Consider the following 25,072-nt stretch of genomic DNA (forward strand, 5'->3'; position numbering starts at 1 on the left):
CTCCTTTGTGATCCTTAACTGTTACTGAGCAGCCTGAGAGTCCTACCTTTAAACTGATAAGGGTAAATTTTGCTGAATCTTTGCCCAGGCAGACTGGATTGTTTGGGTGAAGCAAATAGTGGAAAATTGAGTAGATCAGAACCTCTTCATAAAGGAATCATTCAGTTTATCCTTCCCTTAATTTCTGTAGAAGAGACAAATCAGATCAGTCCCTGTAGAGGCACAGGCTTCCCAAAGTGGGCAGTTTTTCAAAATTCACTGCACCCCAAATAATCCTGCCATATTGGTTGTCAACTCCAGAAAGTCTTCTCCATGGATTCATACCTATTGATTGTTGCAAATTAATTTCTCTTTTTTTTTTCCCTCTGCCAGTTGTGGCACGATTCTTTTCCAGCAGCTGTGTTCCAGGTGCTCCTAAATCTTTCCCTAATCTTTGTAAACTGTGCAATGGAACAGGAACGAATTTCTGCCAGCGATCACACAATGAACCCTTTTATGATTATTCAGGAGCATTTCTGTAAGTATTCCATACTTCTCAAGTCAGAAATTATCAAACTATCATGTAGAACAACAGCATCCCTTTCAATGTGCTTCCTATTGGACAGCAAGTTCCACTCTGATTGTTGGGTTCAGTTTAGCCGTAAATAAATTGTAATCTCTCCACTCGATTTGTTGATATTTATGTGTAGAACAAAATGCATAAACCAATCCAACATATTCTTTTTCATTAACCAAATGTCACTCCAGTATTTCTGAAATAAATGATAGACTATTTCAGTGTTCTTTTTAAATAAATGAGAGACTATTCAGCTTGTATTATAGGGTATTCTTTGAACCACATTGAAAAGAAGAAATCACTGAAACTATGTGGCACCATTCATGACCTTGGAATGAGAAAACTTGCTTCACAACTGACATATGTTTGAAATGCAGTCCCAGTCATAATATAGTCAACATGAATGTAGCATATGGTCCCACAAATGACTTGATCATCTGTTTTAGTGATGTTGGGTGTAGGATTTCTCCAGACAATTTGAAAAATCAGCTTCGTAAAAGTGTCCAAGGATATTTAAAAGGATAGGAGAGGCTGAGTAGGTTGGGGCTGTTTTCCCTGTAGCATCAGAGGCTGAGGGGTGACCTTGTAAAAGTTTATAAAATCATGAGGGGCATGGATAGGGTAAATAGACAAGGTCTTTTCCCCAGGGTAGGGAAGTCCAAACTAGAGGGTATAGGTTTAAGGTGAGAGCAGGAAGATTTAAAAGGGACCTAAGGGGCAGCAGCTTTTTCATGCATTTGGGTGGTGCATGTGTGGAATGAACTGACTGGGGAAGTGGTGAAGGCTGGCACAATTACAATATTTAAAAGGCATCTGGATTAGTATATGAATAGAAAGGGTTTAGAGGGAAATGGGCCAGATGCTGGCAAATGGGACTAGATTTGTCTAGGATGTCTGGTCGGCATGGACGAGTTGGACTGAAGGGTCTGTTTCCATGCTGTACATCTCTATGACTCTATGACTCTCGGCAGAGCCTTGGTTTGATGTCTCAGCCAGCATTCACTGTGCCATCTTAGGTTATATACTGAAATCTGCAGAGTGGAACCTGAACCTGCAACCTTCTGAGTGTGGTTTAAACTGAGACTGAGATGCGTTGTCGGAACTGAATGGATGAAGTGTTCTTTTGTGGCTGTGATTATTTGTGTTGTGACACCAGGGAGAGCACTTCCTACAAATGTTCAGATGTAGTATTAGTCACAGAAAGTGACTACAAGTGCAGCTCGGGGTAGTGTGGAAACAATTTGTTCTGTTTCTAATCGCAAGGTTTGCATGACCTGCAAGCACTTATGTGGGATTTGTCTACAGTATAGTAAGTATAGTATGGTACATGAATTTGTTCAGTTATATTGGAATAGAAGCAGGGAGAAGCCATTATTTATAGTGGATTGCATGACCTTGTGCCATTAAAGTGGGGTCTATGGTTTAAGATGGTTTGTTGATGATATAGGAAGATTTGTTTTTGGTGGGATGCTGTTTGGTCTTCTGGAGGATAATGGAATCTGCTGGAGTGTTAAGTTTATAACTTTTTAATTTTGTTTTTGTATTTCTTTGGAAATAAACCTTAAAAAATGTGCAATGTTTGTCTCGATTGTAAGTTGTTCTATGCCTAACCTTGCTAAAGGCTCTTGTAAAGGGCTTACCAAGTTACACAGTCCACACTGGGGTGTCCCACTGTTTTGGTATGTTTAATTAACTAGTGTGATTATTCCTTTCTAGATGCTTGAAGAAAGGTTTTGGAGATGTGGCCTTTGTGAAACATACCACAGTGCCAGGTAGCGGTGGTTTCAATAATCTATGACTCATTAAAATCTTATGTAAACTGGTCCTGACTAAAATTGTTTCTTTTGCAATGTTTTGTCTTACTTTTGATTCAACTTCTTCCACAATTGCAATCACCCTGCAATTGCAGAACCTGTCCATAAATTTCCTGAAAGCCTGTCTGAAAAGTTTTTCAACTGAAAAATTTGAATCGCCATCTTTCTTCAGTAAATTGAGTTTCTATTGTCCAAAACAAGGATCGAAATCATTGTTTATATAAAATTCTAAAAGAGATTCTTTATTTCTCAACAATATGATTAATTTATTTACACCATTTTCCTTAACTATATTCATTTAAACTTCTATTTGAAGACTCCAGATGTTTCTTGATAACTTGAACTTGATATAGTTTTTCAGAGCTGTGACACTGTGAACTGAATTTGGATTGTTCAGATTAAATAGTGCAATGTGTATAATTTGTACCAGAGTAGAATTAACTCAGAAGGACAGATGGATCTACTTCTAGTAGATTTTTTTCCATTGGCTTTCCTTCAAATAATTTTGAAAAATATTTATAAAGGGTCAATTTTTAACAGAAATTGTCTGTGTGAGTGTGAGAATGTAGGAACACTTATAGAATTTTACTTATAGACACCAAGTCAGCTGGATTTAAACTCATAGAGTCATGCAGCAGATCCTTCGGTTCAGCTAGGTTATGCCGACCATAATCCCAAAATAAGGTAGACCCACCTGCCTGTTTTTGGCCCCTATCCCTGCAAACATTTCTTATTCATGTACTTATCTAAATTTTTAAAAAAAACTTTTTAACTGTAGCCGCATCCATCACTTTCTCTGGAAGTTCATTCCACACACGAGCCACCATTTCTCAGAAGTTTTGGGAACCTGATGTTGTCACCGAATAAGTGACCTGAGCCCGCACTTGTAACCATCCAGGAGACAGTAGTCTGCCTCAGTGTGTACTGCCTAGTTAAGGACCCTGAGCAAGTTTTCAATGTAGCAGGCCAATTCAGAAGAATGACTTTGGATTCTAGGCAAGGCCACCAGGGGAAACTGGCATACTGAGGGTGAGTTAAGAACCATGACAGCGCCCCGTTTAAGGAGATGATGCTGCTGACCTGAACAGCAATGAAGACTTGACCATGGTTTAGGCCTGTAGCCTGTTGGGGTTGAGCAGAAGCCCTTTTGCTGAGTCAATATCAACTTTGATTTCAACCTTTCCTGCTTGCAGATCTGTCAGTGGTGCTCAGAGTCTTCAGTTCTGATGGCCCTACAGCTGTTATGGCTCCCCTGCCCTAACCTGCTGGAAGCAGACCCCATGTATCTAGCTGATAGCTTCCCCAGGTGGTGAGATGGCAAAGTCCCTGCAAGGCCACAGAATCATCCCAATAACCCAGCTTAATCTTCATGGAAAGGGCAGAAGATCCTATCCTACATTCAATTTACCAATTGAACTTGTATTGCCTGAACTGGGACCAGTATTGGCAAAGTGAGCAGTGCACAGCCTCCTTGATAATGTTTATTTTTTGCATTATTGTTCTTTAGCTGCTGAGAAGGCAAACTATGAGCTCCTGTGCTTAGATGGTACCAGAAAAGCAGTCGATAAATACAAAGAATGTAACTGGGCTAAAGTGCCAGCTCATGCAGTGGTCGTAAGAAGTGGAACTGTTGAAGATGAGAAAAATAATGAGATCTGGAGATTCCTCTCGACAGCTCAGGTATTCAGGAACATGCAGAATGGGATCTTTCATTCAGTGTCAATGCCTAATACCAAACAGCTTGGAAATGATGCATGGGCCACTAACAAGATAGATTTGTAACTCTCACTGCCACATAAAGTCTCCCAAACATGCTCATTCATTTCACATGGAATTGAGTGCAATAATTGCTCATAGACGAGCAAGCATGTTTGCCAATTTGTTCATGTCCCACAAACAGCAGTTGGATCAATAATCAGGAAATCTGTCATCTGTGGTGTTGCTTAAAGGATGAATGCTGACCAGAGAGTTGGATAACTTTCTAATTCTGAACAATGGCAATATTCTTATGAAAAAGACTTTGGGTGATGTGTCTCATGATCACTGTTTTCCAGAAACTTCTTTTGATTATCTTTAGAAATTAGAATCATCATAGAATCCCTACAGAGTGGAAACAGGCCCTTCAGCCCAAGTAGTCCACACCGACCCTCAGAGCATCCCACCCAGATCCATCCCCCTAATCTAGGCATCCCTAGATCCCTACGGGCAATTTAGCATGGCCAATCCACCTAGTCTGCACATCTCTGGACTGTGGGAGGAAACTGAAGCACCCGGAGGGAACCCATGCAGACACGGGGAGAATGTGCAAACTCCACACAGACAATCGTCCGACAGTGGAACCGAACCCGGTTCCCTGGCGCTGTGAGGCAGCAGTGCTAACCACTGAGCCACCGTGTCCCTACACCTTAAGTCTGCAGCGGTTCAATTTCACCGCAGGTGCACAATAAATACTGTCTTAACCAGCAATGCCCACATCCCATGACTGAATAAAAACATCACTAAAACCAATGTTCTGATCATTGCCTCATTGCAGTTTGTGTGACCTTGCTGTGTGCAAACTGGGTGCCACTACATTGCAATACTTCCACAAAGTACCCCATTGGTTGTAGGGTGCCTCAGGATAAATATCTTGTGTTTGTGTACAAGTAAGCTTTAGGATTGCGACGAGGCAATTTTTCCCACTTATTCACTAATAACTGCTCACAAATCCTTAGTTTGAATTCCATCGGGGCCACTCAGCTCCAAATCTACAGCTTTATCATAATGTGGATAAAAGAGCTGAATTCCAAAGGCAAAGTGAAATGCTTCTGTTATTGGAAATGAATTTTCTCCCTCTGAATTGACATAGGGTTCTTTTTCTGTTTTTGTTGGTTCTTCTCCCAGACGACATAGGAGACAGTGAAGGTAATGATGTTCTGCCGCACTATGACAATATGGGATAGCCTTGATAGACAAACTAACTTTGATTTGCACCTGAGATAAAATATAACTCCAAATTCACAATTCAACTATCATTCATAACCTGCTGGGATTATGTATTAGACAGTTGTTCATAAAACTATCTTTGCAGTTTGAGGTTGTTTTCCAGGTGTTTATTTTAAGGGCAGGAGAAACAGATACATCTTGCCAAATGGGACTTGTGGACACTGATTTCAGAAACTTTAGGATAATTTATGTTATGTACATACACCTACCCATTCACCAAGAAGTGGGCTGAAAATATCTGTGCTCAATTCGTATGGTCCTCATTTAGGTTTCAGAGACAGGAGATTATTTTTGTCAACCCAAAGTGTGCCTGATCAGAACCCAGACTGGAAAACATAACTCGCTCACTCTCCAGTAAATCCAAATGCTCCCTAAGCAAGATGACTTGTGCTCAAATGAAGCTGAAACAAAATATACAGGCAGATCACCACAGGGCAATTGCTCTTATATTCTTGTAAGCGGTTTGCTAATGCCATAAGAAATAATCACATAGAATAACTTTTCTACAATAAACATACAGCTTTTTGGTGCAGGTCAGCTGCCCTTTATATTGAGCTTCAAACAGTTTCTAAAAGTTTGTTAAAAGTTTTTGCTGCTACAAAGGTTTCAGACATGAGAAAATGCTCTCCACAAAGAAGCATGAGTCAGATTTGTGTGCATTCATTCAGGGAATGTTCGACTCTTGTAACAGGGTTGGGTTTGCAATAAGGTCTTCATAGAGAATATCTATGTGCTGGTGTCAATTATAACATTGAAAATGTCAGGGTGTAGTGTTCCTACCACTGTGATGGTTGAGATTTCGTATCTAATGTTCCAGGCAAGTTAGTAACTTGGAAGATAATTGCTAGTTTCTAGTTTGGAAAGCATTGTTTAATCCTCAAGACTGACGTGGCTTCATTAACACTTCTGGGTTTCCTAATGTCATATTTTACAGAAAAGATTTGGGCCACAAAGTCGGGGAGAATTTAAACTTTTCAGTTCATCAAAGTATGGACGTAAGGACTTGCTGTTTAAAGACGCGACAGAAGAACTGATTCACCTTCCCAAAGCAACTGATTACCTTCTGTACCTCGGCACCAAATATGTAAATGCTCTGAAAACCATTACCAAAGGTAAGAAAATGTTTTGGTGAGAATTAAATGTAACTGATAACTGGCTGGCATTGAACCACCTTTGTTCCTCCTCTTGATTGAATTTCATATCAGGATTTTCTGTGTGACATTTTTGAACCTTTCTGTTGAGCACCCCTGGTTAGCTTTCTAACTCTATTGGAGATTTTTTGATGCTCATTCAGAGGAGCCAACATCAAATATTAGCCTCTAGTGACCCTTGACTGTAATTAATTTCTGTGGGGACAATTAATAGCTTTCTGATTAATTCATCCAGTGCAAAATTGTTTTGGGATTCCATCCACAACGCTGATGCAAAATTGTGATCAACAAGGAGTGGTAATAATCTTTAACGGTTATTTTTACTCCTTTATGCCAGTGGCAATAAAGTGAATAAACCACACAATAAATATTGGTTCTTCAATCTTGTTTTCAATTCTTTTTAAACTGACCAAGGAGTTAAATGGATGTCTGATTATATGAGATAATTTAAAGTAGTATCCATGAATGGCAAAATTAAGTGTGCATTTTCATTCACCATGATTAGACTATTTTACAGTCTCTCACTTGCTTCTGAGCTTCAATGACTTTCACAAAAGTAACTTTTGATTTTAAGAGCCATAGTCATAGAGTCATCGAGTCACAGCATGGAAACAAACCCTTCAGTCCAACTTGTCCACAGCAACTAATTTCCCAAACTAAACTAGTCATACCTGCCTGCATTTGGCCCATATCCTCCAAACCTTTCCCATTTATATACTTATCCAAATGACTTTTAAACATTGTAACTGTACCTGCATCTACCATTTCCTCTAGCAGTTCATTCCACGCATGAAATTTTACACACGTTTAAAAACGTTGCCCCTCATGTTCTTTTAAATTTTTCTCCTCTCGCCTTAAAAATATGCTCCCTAGTTTTATACTCCCCACCTTAGGGAAAAGACCTTTCCTATTCATCTTATCTAAGCCTGTCATGATTTTATATACCTCTATAAGGTCACCCCTCAATCTCCTACACTCCAGTGAAAAAAGTCCCAGTCTACGTTTATAACTCAAACCCTCCATTTCCAGCAACATTCTGGTAAATCTTTTCTGAACCTGCTCCAGTTTAATAATATCCTTCCTATAACAGGGCTACCGGAACAGCACACAGTACTCCAGAAGAAGCCTCACAAACATCCTGTACAACCTCAACGTGACATCTAAACTCCTATACTCAAAGATCTCGAGTAATGAAGGCAAGCATGCTAAATGCCTTCTTACCTACCCTGTCTACCTATGATGCAAATTTCAAAGAATTATGAACCTCTAGGCCTCTCTGTCTACAACACTATGCAGAGCCCTACCATTAATTGTATAAGTCCTGCCTTTGTTTTACCAAAATACAATATCTCGTATTTATCCAAATTAAACTCCATCTGCCACTCCTCGGCTCATTGATCCAGTTGATCAAGATCTCCTCGTAATTTTACATAACCTTCTTCACTGCCCATCATACTTTCAATTTTGGTGTTTTCCACAAACTTACTAACCATGCCTCCTATATTCTCATTGCAATCATTTATATAAATGACAAACAAAATTTTATTCTAATTGTTGAAAGTTTTGGAGTCCAGTTATTTTCTACTGATATTTTTTCTGCCACTTCTTTATACTGAAAATAAAAGCTGGAGATATTTTTTGGATGGGGGAACAGAACTGGATTTTTAAAACTGCCTTTAATAATCCTTATATGCACTTAACAGAGATCTGTCTTCAGTTTATAGTCATATTGTGTTCTTTAAATTGTTCCCCTTCCCTAAGTGAGATGATTGGGACAATACCATTTCTTCATTCAAATTCCGATCTCAAGCTTCACCAATGCAGGGAGAGATGGCAATATCGTGTTTGAATATAAGAAGCTGAAAAGAAGGATGTACAGTATTATCTTGTTTGAAATAGATTGCATAGAAATAAATTCTGTACTATTCTAGTTGTTATCCTGCTTATAACATGATGCAACCTTTCCCCTGTATATAAAACAAACACAAAGCTGTGTATTAGCTTGTAAATATTGCACATAAGTATATATACTTGCATATAAACTGTGGGTTGTTTGTAACACCATTGTACCATCTCTGGTCAATTCTGAACACACAAATGGTGCAAATTCTTGACAATTAGGATCTGCATTTTCATCCTCAAGACAGGCATCCCAAGTAAGGGCATTTCCCAATATCGCAGCCTGACTGCTGAAAGGCAGCCTATCCATACAGATCTTTCATCTTCCAGAGTTCGGTCAGACTGGGCACAGTCACCACCTTCTGAAAAGGCCCAACGAGGCAGGTGGATGTTGAGGCAGGCAAGTTAGAAAGCCTCCCTCTGTCTGCTAGTTCTCTACCAGGTTGTTAGGTCTCCTGGCTCTCACCACTCAACCCTCCTCACCACCCTTAACTCCAAAGCCCCCATGCATCCTCCAAATTCCCCATGTCAATGCATTCTCTAAAGCTGTCATTTCCTATATGCCCCCTTCATGGCCCCATCCATCCCTGAAGCCCTTCCTAAAGCACGCCACCCAGAATTGGTGTCAGTGCTCTAGTTGAGGCCAAAACAATGTTCAACAAAACCTTCTTACTCTATGCCCATTAGGAGGGTCTAATATGTCTTAGTATCTGCTATCAATCTGTCTTGCTACCTCCAAGGACTTATGCACATATACACCAAAGTTTCTCAGTTCCTGCATCCCCTTCAATGATCTGCCCTTCATTTTATATTAGCTCTCCGTGCTCTTCCTACCAAAATGAATCATTTTACACTTCTCCGCATCGAACTTTGTCTGCCATCTCACCATCCCTTCCACAAACTTGTGTATGTCCTTAATGAAGTTCCATACTATTCTTACACTTCACATTGCTTCCATATTTTGTATCATCTGCAAACTTTGAAATTGTACCCCACAAGCCAAGGTCTAGAATTGTTTTTGTATCAGGAAGATCAGTGACTGACCATCCCCAAGTCTGGGGAGCAACACTACACATCTTTCTAGGACTGAAAAACATCCATTAACCACTTCTCTTTACTTCCTGTCACTCAGCCAACTCTGTATCCAGGTTTTTAATGTCTCTTTTATTCCTTGAGCTGTAACATTGCCCATAAGTCTGCTGTATGATAGAATATAAAGCACCTTTTGCAAGTCCATGTACATCATATCAAGTGCAGTGCACTCAACAGCTCTCATGGCCACCTCTTCAAAATACTGCAGCATGTTAGTTAAACATGGGCTTTCCCTTAAGAAATCCATGCTGCATTTGAAGAAATCCATGTTGGAATCCATGCTGGATTTCTTCAATTAGCTCATATTTGTCCATTTGCCTATTAATTTTGACCTTAATTATTGTTTCAATAATTTCTCCACCTGTGAAAATAAATTGACTGGCTTTTTGAACAAGAGTGTAATATTTGTGATTCACCAAGTTGTGGTACCACCCCTGAGTCTCAGGAAGACTGAAAAATTATGATGATGTCTGCAATTTCCACCCTCCCTTGCCTCAGTATCCTTGGATGCATTTCCTTCAGTGCTCATGTCTTATCTACTTTAAGTGGAGACAGCATATCTAACCTTTCAGGTGTATGAATTACCTCAAGACTAAAGAGGAGCAATATTTGACTTGAAACATTAGGTCTGTTCTTCTCTTTCCACTGATGCTGCAAGATTGTGAGACAACGATAGCTCCTATTCCTTCACTGCATAGTGACTGAACTTGAGAGTTTGAGAATTTGTGCTGTATGTTGCTATAAGAACTTACAGATTGAAAGGCTGACTAGTCCACAAATTACAGTGACAGGAGGTTAACAAACAATTCAAACATTTTGTGTTGCAGAGTCCAGTAGCTTGAGTACGAAGATACGTTGGTGTACAACTGGGGACCTTGAAAAGAATAAGTGTGACATGTGGACAGCAGTAAACTGTGTCTCAGGCAACGACGCTGAGGACTGCATCAAACAGATTATGGTAAATGACAACAGTATTTCACAAAACCTTTTCTCACATTCATCAAGTTAAGGTTAACAATGGAACATGATACCATTTTCTTTTGCCCTAGTTCAAATACAACATGGAATTGCTGCATTGTAAAGATTCCTTGACACAGTTCCGCTACTCCCATGCCAGAAACTGCTTAGATACAGAGTACTGTATATTCCTTCAATGCTGAGGAACTGGTGCAGGAGCAAAAAACATAACTAAAATTTTTGTCAGAACTGATAGATTATAATTAGTGGGAAAGAAGCCCTTTCTCTACAAAGGATCACACTGAGAGGTGACCTGGTACAGCTTTATAAAATAATGAAAGATTTTGAAAGGGGTAACATAGAAAAGATGTTTCACCTTGAGTAAGACCAGAACAAGGAGTCTTGGATTTTTTATTGGTTATCTAAAATTTAAGAGTGAATTCACAGAAAGAAAACATATTTACCCAGAGGGTATGCTACAAGCATGTGGAACAAACACTTTCTGAACCATTAGGGAGGGACTTCCAGGATTTTGACCCAGCAACAGTGAAAGATTGGTGATATATTTCCACGTCAGGATGGTGAGTGGCTTGGAGGGGACCTTGAAGGTGATGGTGTTCCCATATATCTGTTGTCCTTGTCCTTCTCGATGGAAGTGACCGTGAGTTTGGAAGGTGCTGTCAGAGGATCTTTGGTGCATCTTGTAGACACTGCACACTGCTGCTACGAAGTGTCAGTGGTGGAGGGAGTGGATGCTTGTGGATGTGGAAGGTTATGGAAACTACTGGTAATCTAGGTCACCACATAGACAGGAAGTGTCACGAGCAGTTCAGAAAGGTGTTTGTGCCACAGGCTTGTAGCGTGAAAGTTGAGAGGGGACCACTAGGCAGTCCAAGAGAACGAGGTAGATTTTACAGGAGTCCCCTGAGGTCCTGCTCAATAAAGAGCTTTCTGCTTCAGATAATGACAAGGGTATTGGTTCCTCAGAGGAATGCAGTCAGAACTCTGTTTATGGCACCATGGATAACTCAGATATACAGAAGGGAGGAAGAAGAAGAGAAGATCAATATTGATGGGGTGATTTGTTAATCAGGGAACAGATAGGCATTTCTGCGGGCTGTAGGTATTGCTGTGTTACCTCCTTGGTGTCTAGGTCAAGGATGTTATGGACTAGCTCCAACACAATATTCTAGGGAATGGTGATTGGCCAGAAGTTGTGATCCATATCTATATCATCGACTTGGCTAGGAAGGAGGATAAGGTCTCTGAAGTAGATTTCAAGAAGCTAGTAATGAGTTTGAAAAGCAGGAGTTCTAAAGTAGTCATCTCAGGATTACTTACATTCCCATCTGCTAGTGAGGATTAAAATTGGACAACGATATACATGGATGGAGAATTGATATAGGAAGGACGTATCATAATTCAGAGGCATTGGTTCTGTATCTGGGTCAGGTGGAACTTGTAAAGGGAGATTTTGTGGTGCCACAGGGATGGTTTACATGAGATTGGCAGGAAGATGGGAATCTGAAAGAGATCTCAGATTCAAGGGAATCAGAACTGGTAAAAGGAGAGATACATCAGATGACAACCTATCTCACGTCCATGGTCTGTCACCTCCTTCCTGAGCTCTTGCAGGCCTGGATGATTTGGCCCATCATTTATGCATAACTGTTTTATAGATCAATCTCTCATATGACACTGTATCCAAAGCCTTGCTGAAAGCTGTGTAAAAGCACAGCTTTTCTTTTCTTTTTATCAAATCTGTGGAGAGAGAACAGAGTTAATGTTTTGAGTTTAACATGGTCTTCTTCAGAACTGTTAACTGCTTCCTCACTCCTTCAAAATCAACACCCCTCTAGTTTTGCTTCCTCATTCCCTAGGAGGCTGACATCAATTCAATTATGGTATGCTCACTGTTTCCCAGATAGACTTTCTTTTAAAACTGGTCCAATAATTTTGATACAAGCAGCTTGTAAAAGTTGTTGTAGCTTCTGTGCAGTCTTCAAATAGTTTCAATTTCTGATAACTAAGCTGAAGCAAGAGACATCTTGGCAGATCTGGACAAATCATTATTTAACTACATCTACAACGTTAACACAGGAGAAATTGGTGTAACTTTTGATGAGTGCCCACAAAAGATTGCTTCATGTACCAGGTACAAATATGAAGAGAAAGGTATATTTATGCTCTGAGGAAAAAAAAATGGACAAATTGAGTGAAAAAGAGAGCCAGAGTGACAAACACACTGTATAAATTCTCTGGTTGCAGTCTGGTGTTGCTGATGCAATAAGTCTTGATGGTGGGCAAGTGTACGTTGGAGGAAAATGTGGCCTCGTCCCAGTCATGGCAGAGTATTATGACAAAAGTAAGTGTTATGCAAAAGCTTTAAATTGCTCTGTTCCGTGCATGAATCTTAGGCTTAATTAAAATATGGCATGAATTTTTGTGTGGAAATGATATGAGTAAATTGCTTCTCCATCCCAAACAATCCAGCCAATCTCATTCCATTTGGGAACTTCGTCATGAAGAATAATAGCTTATACCATGTGTGATTGCTGAGTGAGATGGATCTCCTCTGATGTCATTGTCAGTGTGAGTCTGGGCTTATATTCAAAACATCTGGTTGGGTTTTACTCATTCTAAGCAACTTATCCATCTCATTTGTGTGTTTAAAGTTGTTAATTGAACTGGTGAGGCTCTGTGAATTATTGAATCCCACATCCCATTTACAGGACTATTATGATATAATTCAGAGTTTCAGGAGCACTGCATTAAAAAATAGACATAAAACCACAATTCATATTATAGGATATACCCAAAAATTAGGAGGCTACTAAAATATTAAGGAATTGGAAATTCTGCCACATGACTTTCTCAAGCCATATGGCTTCAGTCCATTATTCATTGCTTATGTGTATAGTGTGATTGCAGGTGAAGCTCTGTGACCTTGACTAGCTGCATACAGTGTTATCAGGATGAAGGATACTTGACTTGATATGCTTGTAGGTGTCTGGAGTTGGTGTTTTACTTTTGAGTGCACATGATATGACTGAGCTGGGAAGGATTCATTTCAGGCACAAAAGCTTATACGTGCTGCAAATTATTATCTTGTGATTGCATTGTATTAAAATTATGCCTTTTCCTTTCTCTCTGTAGAAAATCGTGGCCCGTGCACATCAGCATCAAGTACAAAAATACGTAAGTGTTAAAAGTACATATTAGCCAAACAAATCGTCCTCAATTTGTGTAATTAACACGAATAAAACACTGCTGCATTGTTACCTCAGAATGAACACCTCATGGTGGCAATGTAGCAACATCACAATTCTACAGGACCAGAATGACTGTGCAATCACTTGCATCAATTTTGAAGAAATGTTTGTTTTGAAGAGGTTTTGCCAGCAGCATAAAGGTTGTGAATGCAACCTAATCTTTCCTCACTCTTACAGATAGATTAGCTCCCCACTCTGTGATCTCCTGTTCTCTCTTCCTGAACCCAATGCTATATGAATTAGAGGTACACCAAGGTCAGACAGTAAGAAGAAATCAATGGAAATAATGGCCTCTAATTCTGCAATAACAGTTCAGCTAGTCTCTGAGTACTGTGCCAGAGAGTCAAACGAGATTACTTGACCAAGATTGGAATTGGAGTTTGGTCCGCAACCTTCTGGCTCAGAGGAAACTGATCCTGCAAGGAATTGGCTTTGATAGAATGATAAAACAAAGAAGCTCAAAGCAAAGAGAAAATCGTCCAGCCCATCAGATCTCTGACAGCTCAATACTGGAATAATCTACAACCGACACACTACTCTGCTGATCGTCCACTGTCCTGAATCCTGCTCTGCTTTAAATATTGATTCATTTTTCCACTGGGAATGTTACATTGTGTGTATTCTCTCACAGCCTCTTACTATGCCTTGGCGGTTGTAAAGGATTCTAGCCTGAACTGGATGACGCTGAAAGGGAAGAAGTCCTGTCACACAGCTGTTGGGCGAACTGCTGGCTGGAACGTTCCCATGGGATTCTTGATTAACAGAAATATAATCAAAGCTTGTGATGTTTATAATTGTAAGTATGCTTTCATGTTTCTCTGCCCTTGTGAAATATTTAATTGTGCAAGGTAATACTTCTGTTAAATTGCATAAGGGTTAAATTGTCTTCTCTCCATGTCAATGTCTGTCTCTTTCTCTTCTGTTTTCCACTTCCCCTACCTCTTTAATCTATCTGTTTTCCATCCTTTGCTCTCTATGCATCTTGCACAGTTTCTTACCTAGTATTTGTTGCATTAAATGACCTGGGAGACAGAATCTGTACTGTACTGTAGTACTGTAGAATTCTGTAGAAGATCAGTACAGTATCCTCCTACCCGGTTACAGCAGTTGAGAGAAACTTGTCAGCTAGGTTCTAGAGCAGAAAAACATGAGATCAAAGGGAAAGGCAGCACATGAGTGATACAAAATCCATGAGGCAAAAGTGTAAGAAGGGCAGAGAACTTTTCATAAGGAGCTTTAATAATGCTGACCTTCTCATTTATACAGTAAAGATCTATTCCCAGTTTACAAGCTGGAGGCATTATGCTGCTGAGCATCTAGAATGTGAGGTTTGTGAGGGTCCACAGATTCACAAAGTATTGAGACCACAGATCTGTTAATCTTTCTGCTTCCCTGCTGTCATATTTGACACAGCAGGAGAAAAACCTTGGGCAAATTGAAACTGATTCAATCTGTCAGAACAGTTGGGATGAAAGACTAGCAACTTGAATTATGGAATAGAAGGCTTGTGGAGATGTGCAGTGGAGGAAATGTAATCCAGGTAGTTGACAGAGACAATGGACTTGTAGCAAATATTATTTGACGGCCTATCCATAGAAACGGTGGCAGAGAAGCTGGGAAATGTAAAGTAAGAGTTGAAGATGGACCAAGAAAATGAGGATAGAATGGCTTTTGAAAGCAAAATTGATAAAAACAAATTCGAATTAATGGCCACGTTAGTGAATTACACCAATACAATCATTAAGATACTGCAAAGAAAGATTAGGAGGGAGAAAATTGGGGGACCTGAGTCTACGGATCTTGGGACTGAATGATATTAGTTGAAGACATTTAGAATTAGAACTGAACAAATAGTTCACATGGATGTTTTATTCACTTTGCCTAGCACACTGTCTCTCTGCTACATATGTGTGTGGGAGCCCCAGGATCACAAAATGTACCATGAAATTTTCAATACACCTGACTGAGGAGGACTGTTCCAAATATCCCATGAAAAGGCAGGTGTCACTAAAATCTATACTAAATAGGATTCCGACGGCAACATCTTTTATTTGGTTTTATTAGTTAGACTGACTGTCCCAGTCCTCATGTAGCATGATAAAGAAGTTACTTTGATGAAAAAGTGAAACTCAGAATGGTCCCTTGCTTTTCTGGGAAAGATAGCTAAGAAGCTTAAACAATCTGGGTGAATTACCTGGGTAATCCAACCACACAACCCTGCAATAAGGCCAAATTCAATTGCAACATAACAGGAGGTGAAGACTGATTAATCTGGATTCCTCCACAAATTTCTGTTCCCACCCTGATGACCCCTTTTGCTCTGTAATCTTATACCTCACTTTGGGCCCTCATTCCCTCCTCAGCTGAGTACAGCTGGCTAATTTTAGACCACAGTCTGGATTCAGACTGCAACTGAGAGGCAGATATTAATTTTCTTAGAAAAAGCATAATTTATATGTTTTCTTTTTTGAACAAAGCAACCTATTTCGGTTCAAGCTGTGCTCCTGGGGCAGATAAGACTACTTACCCCAACCTGTGCTCCCTGTGTGTTGGTACTGGAAAGGCCCTGGATGCAGAAAGCAAATGTGTGGCTAACAACAACGAACGATACTTCAGCTACAGTGGAGCCTTCAGGTACAATATGGAATCCTAATCTGGTTTGAGCTGTACTGTGCAATATCAGTGAGAACATGTTACTTTGTTTGCTCGAAACTTTTCACTTTGTTGCTTAAATTATTCGATTGCTATAATCCAACAACTAAAACAACTGTTTTTAGTTTTGATTTATTTACTCTTCGAGGAGTGCCCTTGTTTCTTGGCATCTCAAATATTCCACCTGAACTCTCCTTGTTCGGCCAATTTCAATTCCTTTATACCTCACCTTTTTATGCCCTGTCCTGCTCTTATATGGTCAGAAGTCTCACAACACCAGATTATTTCCAACAGGTTTATGTGAAATCACAAGCCTTCGGAGCGCTGCTCCTTCACTGCTCACTTCGCCTGACGAAGGAGCAGTGCTTCTGACCTTGTCAACCCCAGTCTGACGCTGGAATCTCCACATCATTACTCTTACATGCAAGAGTGCTGAACATTCATATTCAAAGAGATTAACTTGGAGTTATTGTATTTCTTCCATTTTCCTGCCTTTTTCTCGATCAGCTTGGTCTTGACATTTGGCCGAATAAGCCCATAACTTCCTCCATTGTACATGCTCTTTGCATTTGTATGAATTTTAGCTGCAGGCTTCTTTAAGTACGAGCCCATTGACTTGACCTGTAAAACTATCAGAAAACCAGCAAGGCTATCTGTGATAAGTTTTTAAAAAGAACTTTGCTTTTGGGGGTTGGAAGGAGCAGGACTCGGCAGTACAAGTCTGGACTTTTGTTCTCAAAAGCATTTTCTCTCAGCCCCAAGACCTGTGCATCACATGTCCTCCTGAACCACTTTGCCGTCAGATATCTTTTTCTTGGAACCAGCATGAAATCCACACTCTCCCTCCCAAGCCAACAAATTGGGCAGACATCTGATTTCCGATAGTTAAGTGACTGCTCCCGTTGGAAGTTCAGTGGCTGTCTCACATTAGGAGAGTTGATGGTGAGGAAGGCAAAATTTCAGTCAGACTTTCTACTTCTGATCAGTGGTCAGCACCTTTTGCTGAGTGAACAGGGCTAAAGATAAGTTTCGATTCAACTGTGACTAATCACATGGACGAATAGTCTTCTGATACTTGACACCTTAGCTTAAGTACATGGGCAGTGTGCCAGTAATCGTGGATCAATAGTCAATGCTTTGCTGGCGAACAGAGAAAATTGGAGGAAATTGAATGTAGCTATTTTTTGTCATTGTGCTTTCTGAATTTAACTTAAATCTTCTTCAGGTGCTTGACAGAAGTAGGTGACATTGCTTTCATCAAACATACCACCGTACCTGAGAACACTGATGGTATGTGTAACTTTCTCCATAAATTTGAATTGTGTTGGACTGGACTGTGAAAATCTGATGCTTTCAACTTCTGTAACTGCCGAGTGTTGCATCTGCTGATGACATGAGGAGTAGCACTCCCTGAACACAATATAACTTGAAGTGGGCTTGCTCTGTTTTAGAACATGGGATTTGAAGGAGATTGAGAGAATCTTTAGCCTTTGGGGCAGCAACACGTCTCTGGAGCCAAGGTTCGTTGAAAGAGGCATATGTCTTTGTGAAAGCTGGAATGACAGAGATATTCTTACCTCGAGTCCAAAGCAAGCACGTTTTGCCTTCAGCTTGACTGCTGATCTAAACGGAAGACCCATCTAGCAATGCATTTCGATTTGAAATCCAGTCTGATGGTTTCATATGTGGTGGGGGTCTATATAAAATAGTTACATCTCCTTTTCTAAAGGAACATTAAAGTACATCCATCTGGTGTTGAAATTTCCTTGTATCATCATACATGCTTCACTCACCAATTGTAAATGCTTAAGTCAACAAGAAAAGCTACCAGAGATAGTAGGAACTGCAGATGCTGGAGAATCTGAGATAACAAGGTGTAGAGCTGGATGAACACAGCAGGCCAAGCAGCATCAGAGGAGCAGGGAGGCTGATGTTTCGGGCCTAGGCCCCTCTTCAGAAATTTCTGATGAAGGGTCTAGGCCGGAAACGTCAGCCTTCCTGCTCCTCTGATGCTGCTTGGCCTGCTGTGTTCATCCAGCTCTACACCTTGTTATCTAAGAAAAGCTACCATCCTCTTGTCAGTTAGTTTTGTCAATGTCGCAATGTGTGTTCACCAATAAGTTGTCACCTGTTGTCCAGATTAGGGTAATAATGCCTTGCCATGTCTCAAAAACCAGAAGACAGGCCTGGTTGAATTGTGGGAGACAAGTTGGCAATAATAATGATTGGAATCATTTTCACTCGCAGGGAACGGACAACTCGATTGGAATCAGAATCTGCAATCTCGGAACTATCATCTCCTGTGCAAGGATGGCGCAATAGCACCTGTCACTGATTACTTGACCTGTAACCTGGCTGAAGTGCCAGCACATGCTGTTATGACACGACCAGGCATGGAAAATAAAGTTGTCAGTCTGCTGAAAGCTGAACAGGTCAGTGTGTTGATGCTTTTTTATTGCTTGGCCCTGCAAAATACAAATCTTCGCCGGTGAATAGTGACCGATGATAAAGGACCTTGTCCAAAATTGCAGGTCTGCAGCATGACTTGGCCATCATTCTTTTCTTCAGAACACCGACCAACTGTTAATTCAAACCACTATCTGCTGATGATTTGATTTTATGCTCAGGCTATTGGAGACTGACTTATATGGAAAGAAAGGAAAAGTGAGAGCTGTTCTATGATCCCTTCTTTAGGATTTTGTACCTCCAGTTGGTTCACTGTGTCAGCAATCTTTAACCAAGAACCACCACCCGACTTCTTAAAGTGGGAGCACATCACAAATTTTTTTTTGTCTGTTTAACCCAACCTGTCTGGTGATAGTGTTGAGTCAAAATTCAATTTAATCCCAGAATGTGAACTGCACTGGGGTACATTCCATTTGCTTTCAATGTCTCTATTTTATGGCTCTTCCCGTTGTTAACATATTTATTATTTTAGGGCAGGGGAATAATCTGTTTTTTTCTAACATACCTAGTTACAGTATAGTCTCGATGTGCTTTCATTAATCACGGATGTGTTTGCTGAAATCTAGTTCCTCCGTCACATCCTTGTTCTATCAGCTATCTGCAGATAATTAATTTCACATACCACCTATAAAGTAAAACAAAATCCCCTTTTATTTTCTGTTTAATTCAATTGTCATTGATTTGCATCTGTGGCCCCTTTTCTTCATAGACTTTGCCAAGCAGAAAAGCTTACTTGCATCCAGTGTATAATCCAACCTTTTAGAAGTTGGTTATCTCAGTTGGCTTGCAATTCAAAGTGACACCAACAGCACAAGGTTCAGTTCTTGCATTGACTGAGGTTCACATGAAGGTTCCTCCTTCTCAACCTCTCCTCTCACCTGAGCCCTGGTGACCCGCACGTTAATGCCCACCAATTGTCTGTCTCTGATGGGAAAGCAGCTGTATGATCCTCATAGAATCCCTACATTGTGGAAACAGACCCTTTGGCCCAACAAGTCCACACCAACCCACAGAGCATCCCACCCAGACCCTGAACACTACAGGCAATTTAGCATGGCCAATCCACCTAGCTTGCACAGTTTTGGACTGTGGGAGGAAACCGGAGCACCCGGAGGAAACCCGTGCGGACACGGGGAGAATGTGCAAACTCCACACAGACAGTTGCCCGAGGGTGGAATCGAACCTGGATCCCTGGCGCTGTGAGGCAGCAGTGCTAACCACTGAGCCACCGTGCCGCTCCATAGTCCTCTGGGACTATGGCAACTTATAAACTAACCTTTTAGAACGTCATCTCATATTTGCTCCTGGGGTCTTCTTTTAACTGAGATGTTAAACACACATCCAGTATGCTCACTCAGATGCATATCAAATAGCGCCTTCGCAATTTTTAAAGCTATGATGTTTCATTTGCTGAATATTTCCATCATTTCTGTTCCTGTTCCATCTGTGTATTCATTGTTTACTGCTGCATGCTGAACAAATACTTTTTTTTGTTCTGTAACATGAGTTACAATTCTCAGTTGTCTGAAAAGTTGGTTTGGAAAGCAGAGTGAGTCCAACAGCATGGGTTCAATTCCTGCACCAGCTGAAGTCACTGTAGAGGACTCTCCTTCTCAACATCTCCCCTAACCTGAGGTATGGTGACCCACACCTCTTTCTTTAATGAGAAAGCAGCCCAATGGTCTGGTAAGACTAAGGTGACTTTATCTTTACCTTTAGTCAATCTCATCTCATCCCCTGAATTCATGTCCATGTTTGAACCATGGCTGTAATGAGGCCAAGAGTTGGGAAGCCCTGGGAGAATTCAAACTGAGCATCAGTGAGCAGTTTGTTGCTAAGCAAGCTTTATTTGATAGCACTGTTGATGATAACTTTCATCATTTTATTGAAGAATGAGAATAGACTGGTGGGGCAATAATTGGACAGGTTGGATTTGTCCTGCTTTATGTGTACAGCAATATTCTGCATTGCTGGGTTGATGCCGGTGTTGTAGCTGCACAGGTACAGCTTGGGTATGTGTGAGGCAGGATCTGGAGCACAAGTCTTCAGGGCTTTCTGCCAGAATATTGACAGGACCCATAGCCTTTGCAATATCCAGCACCTTCTCAATATTACGTAGGGTGCATCAAATTGGCTGAAGACCGGCATTCTGTTTCTGGTGACCTTAGCAGAAGGCTAAACTGAATTGTCCACTCACCACTTCTGGCTAAAGATTGCTGCAAATATTTCAGCCTTATCTTTTGCACTACTGAGCTTTCCTCCCTCATCATTGACAATTGGGATTTTTTTGGAACCTTCCCCTCCTATTAGTTGTCCATCATTCACAACTGGATGTGGTAGGGTTGGAGAGTTTACGTCTGATCCATTATTTGTAGGATCGCTTAGCTCTGTCTATCGCTAGTTGTTTATGCTGTTTAAAATGTATGTAGTTCTATGTTGTGACTTCACCAGGTTGACACCTTAATTTTAAGTATGCTAGGTATTGCTCTTGGCATGCCCTCTTACACTCTTCACTGTACCTCGGTTTGATGGTAATGGTAGAGTGGGAAAGATGCCAGGCTATGAGGTTATAGACTGTGATTAAATACAATTCTACTCTGCCTGATGTCCCACAATGCTTCATGGATGCCCAATCTCAAGTTGCTAAATCTGCTTGAAACATATCTAATTGAACACAGCAACATGGAGTTGTATCCTCAAGGCGAAGATGGGACTTCATCTCCACAAGGATTGTACGGTAGTTATTCTAAATTGATACAGTCATGGACAAATTCATCTGCGACTAGTAGATTAATGACGATGAGGTCAAATACATTTTCTTTCCTGTTGGTTCCACGACCAGTTTCCGCAGACCCAATTGAGCAGTTATGTCCTTTAGGACTTGGCCAGCTTGGTCAGTAGTGGTGCCACCAAGCCACTCTTGTTGATTTCCTACCCAGAATACATTCTCCACCCTCAGTGCTTCCTCTCAATGATGATCACCATGTAGCAGTACAGATTCATTAGCTGAGGGAGGGCAATACGTAGTAATCAGCATGGGGATTCCTTGCTTATGTTTGACCTGAAACCGTAACAATACATTCTGCAGTGTGCATTCTGCAATACATAATGCAGTGTGCTGTCCATAACTCTTCCTTCACATGGTCTTGGGTGGTGGTAATGCTGGAAAGGCAATATTTATTGTCAGGCCTTGGTTGCCTTCAGCAGGTGATTCAGTTCTAAATATAGTTAATGTACAGACCTTTGGAGTGTGCTAAGTTTCATCACATTATGAGATTTCTTTCGTATTACAGGTGAAATACATCAATGATGGACCCTCAAAAAACAATTTCAACCTGTTCAGCTCGGATTTATTTTCGGGAAAGGACCTTCTTTTCAAGGACTCTACTCAGTGCCTCATTGAAGTCCCCAAAAAAGACTACAAGAGCTTCCTGGGTAGTGATTATATTGCCTCATTGAAAGGGCTCCATGCCTGCAAAAGTCCTGGTAAATATCATTTGTGAGCAGTGGACATCATTAATGTGTTTTTCTTTAAATGGTTTTGGAATTCTTTTATTGGTTGCATTGAAATGGAGAATGTCAAGGTTTGGATCAAGCTCTTCTGTTCAGTAAGGGTAGGTTTGGAACTCAGGACAAGCAGATGCTCTCACTGAGTGAGTAATCCTGAGGTCCAGGTGAAATATCTGGGGACATAGGTTCAAATCCTCGATGCAGCTTTGTACTAGGTCTCTGAGTTATCTAAATAGTCCCATTTCACTGCTATTCCTCTGTCGTTTGTCAATCGTTCCTTTATAAGCAACCACATTTCACTTTTGGAAGTTACAATTATGTATCCTTCGGCTGCCTTTACAGGTGATGTACAGCAATTTAAGAATAAAGTGCATCTTGTCCATTGACCAGTTACTTCACACTGTTGATTTAGTTCTTCCTTTCTCTTTTTCTCATTCTCTTCCCTTTTCTTCTGACCATTCAAGTTTGCTTTCATCCCCTTTTGCCCTTGCTCCTTTCTTTTCCAAACTGCCCCAAACTCTTGGTGTTATTGATTGTAACGGTGTCCTCCGTTAATATTCAAGCTCCAGCCTGACAATTTCCCTGTCCTTTAATTCTCTCTCCCCAGCTCTCAACTTTTCTTGCTCTCATTATTTTCAACTTCTCTTAACTTTCCGTCACTTCTGTTCTAATCCCATTCTCCCTCCATCTCTGACTGAGTTCTAAGTTTTTCTTACTTCAGGCCTCCAAACTCTGATTTGCTCATATTTCTATTCTGCATTCCTCTTCCCAAGTCTTTAATCTGTTTCTTGTGTCTAATTTTGCTCTTTATTTCCTTTGCTCTCCAATCTTACTTTAACATTTGCTACAACTAGCCTCTACATTCTTTAGACTGTCCTGTTGACCTCTTCTAGTGTTTACAGTCACTGTCCTGTCTCAGCCCTGTTCCATGCATTCCCCATTGTCTTGCTCCACTTTTGACTATTTTTTGGTTTTGACTGCCTGTGTGGCAGACACATTGAAAAACCCATAGCTAAAGAGAGATGTCTTTGCAGTAAGAATCATTACAGTCATATTCTAAACATCTATTCCTCTCTATTTCAGAGTTATTGGAAGCTTGTTCCTTTGTCAGTTGCTAAACCCAACTGTGGTGTCTGGATAAAGGTTCATTCACGAGGTGATCTTCCATTCTCTCCATCCAATATGAATCTGACTGCAATAATATCCATACTTTGCCTGCCTGAATTCTTTTGCATTGATCAGTTTACAAAAGATACCTCACTGCAGTGGAAACAGAGGAGTTGGGACTTGATTGTACTTATATAACACAATAAATTTTTCATTACTGATTTCAGGTCTCTGGAGTTTTATTATTGACAAAGGCAGTACCTCAATGATGAGTAATTCAGCAATTGTGACAGATTTAATCAAGGATTTAATAAAAGTTTTTTTGCTTTGTTGAATAGGGAGAAAAAAGTTGCCCTGAATCTCATTTAGGGTGATGGGTTATCAATTTAATGTGCTTGTTAAGAGAATGAAACAAGGCAGTTGGGATAAAAACATATAGGGATTTAGAGTCATAGTGATGTACAGCATGGAAACAGACCCTTTGGTCCAACTTGTCCATGTGGACCAGATATTCTAAGTAAATCTAGTTTCATTTGCCAACATTTGGCCCGTATTCCTCTAAACCCTTGCTATTCACATACCTATCCAGATTCCTTTTAAATCTTGTAATTGTACCAGCCTTCACCACTTCCTCTGCCACCTCATTCCACACACGCACCACACTCTGAGTGAAAAAGTTGCCTTTTAGGGCAACTCCCATGTAACACTTTGCCCTCTTACTTTAAATCCATGCCCTCTAGTTTTGGACTCCTCACCAGGGGAAAGGACCTTGTCTATTTACCTTATCCATGCCTTCATGATTTTATAAACCTCTATAAGATCAGCCCTCAGCCTCTGATGCTGCAAGGAAAATAGCCCCAGCTTATTTAACCTCTCCCCAATCTCAAACCCTCCAACCCTGGCAACATGCTTGTAAATCTTTTCTGAATCCTTTCAAGTTTCACAACATCTTTCCTATAGCAGGGAGACCAGAAATGAATGCAGTGTTCCGGACTTGGCCTAACCAATGTCCTGTACAGCCGCTACATGACCTCCCAACTCCTGTACTCAATACACAGACCAATAAAGGCAAACATATCAAATGCCTTCTTCACCGTCTACCTGGGTCTCCACTTTCAATGAACTATGAACCTGTACTCCAAGGTGTCTTTCCTCAGTAATACTCCCCAGGACCTTACCATTAACTATGTAAGTCCTGCTGTGATTTGTCTTTCCAAAATGCAGCACTTCACATTTATCTAAATTAAACTCCATTTATCACTCCTTGGCCCATTAGCCCATCTGATCAAGATCCTGTTGTACTCTGAGGTAACCTTCTTTGCTGTCCACTACACCTCCAATTTTGATGTCATCTGCAAACTTACTAACCATACCTCCTATGTTCACATCCCAATCATTTACATAAATGACGAAACACAGTGGACCCAGCACTGATCCTTGTGGCACACCGCTGGTCACAGGTCTCCAGTCTGAAAAGCAACCCTCCTCCACTGTCTTCTACCTTTGAGCCAGTTCTGTATCCAAATGGCTCGTTCTCCTTGTATTCCATGTGATTTAACCCTGCTAACCAGTCTCCCATGAGGAACCTTGCTGAACGCCTTATTGAAGTCC

The 25,072-nt window shown here is 40.6% G+C and overlaps 1 protein-coding gene across 1 annotated transcript in view; it reads left to right on the forward strand.

Annotated features, from left to right (window-relative positions):
• Nucleotides 1-23,682, forward strand: part of tfa (transferrin-a) — a 38,967-nt gene extending 15,285 nt beyond the window's left edge. The window contains exons 5-17 of the mRNA XM_048604299.1: nucleotides 373-517; nucleotides 2,273-2,328; nucleotides 3,878-4,050; nucleotides 6,290-6,467; nucleotides 10,325-10,455; nucleotides 12,723-12,819; nucleotides 13,611-13,652; nucleotides 14,358-14,522; nucleotides 16,204-16,360; nucleotides 17,604-17,668; nucleotides 18,626-18,810; nucleotides 22,138-22,330; nucleotides 23,438-23,682. Of these exons, the coding sequence (XP_048460256.1) occupies nucleotides 373-517; nucleotides 2,273-2,328; nucleotides 3,878-4,050; nucleotides 6,290-6,467; nucleotides 10,325-10,455; nucleotides 12,723-12,819; nucleotides 13,611-13,652; nucleotides 14,358-14,522; nucleotides 16,204-16,360; nucleotides 17,604-17,668; nucleotides 18,626-18,810; nucleotides 22,138-22,330; nucleotides 23,438-23,472 (1,622 nt within the window). The 3' untranslated portion in view covers nucleotides 23,473-23,682. The remainder of the gene's footprint in view (nucleotides 1-372; nucleotides 518-2,272; nucleotides 2,329-3,877; nucleotides 4,051-6,289; nucleotides 6,468-10,324; nucleotides 10,456-12,722; nucleotides 12,820-13,610; nucleotides 13,653-14,357; nucleotides 14,523-16,203; nucleotides 16,361-17,603; nucleotides 17,669-18,625; nucleotides 18,811-22,137; nucleotides 22,331-23,437) is intronic.
• The last annotated feature ends 1,390 nt before the right edge of the window (nucleotides 23,683-25,072 follow it).

Source organism: Rhincodon typus, chromosome 13 (genome assembly GCF_021869965.1).
Source record: "Rhincodon typus isolate 14 chromosome 13, sRhiTyp1.1, whole genome shotgun sequence".
In the NCBI taxonomy this organism is placed as follows: Eukaryota; Metazoa; Chordata; class Chondrichthyes; order Orectolobiformes; family Rhincodontidae; genus Rhincodon; species Rhincodon typus.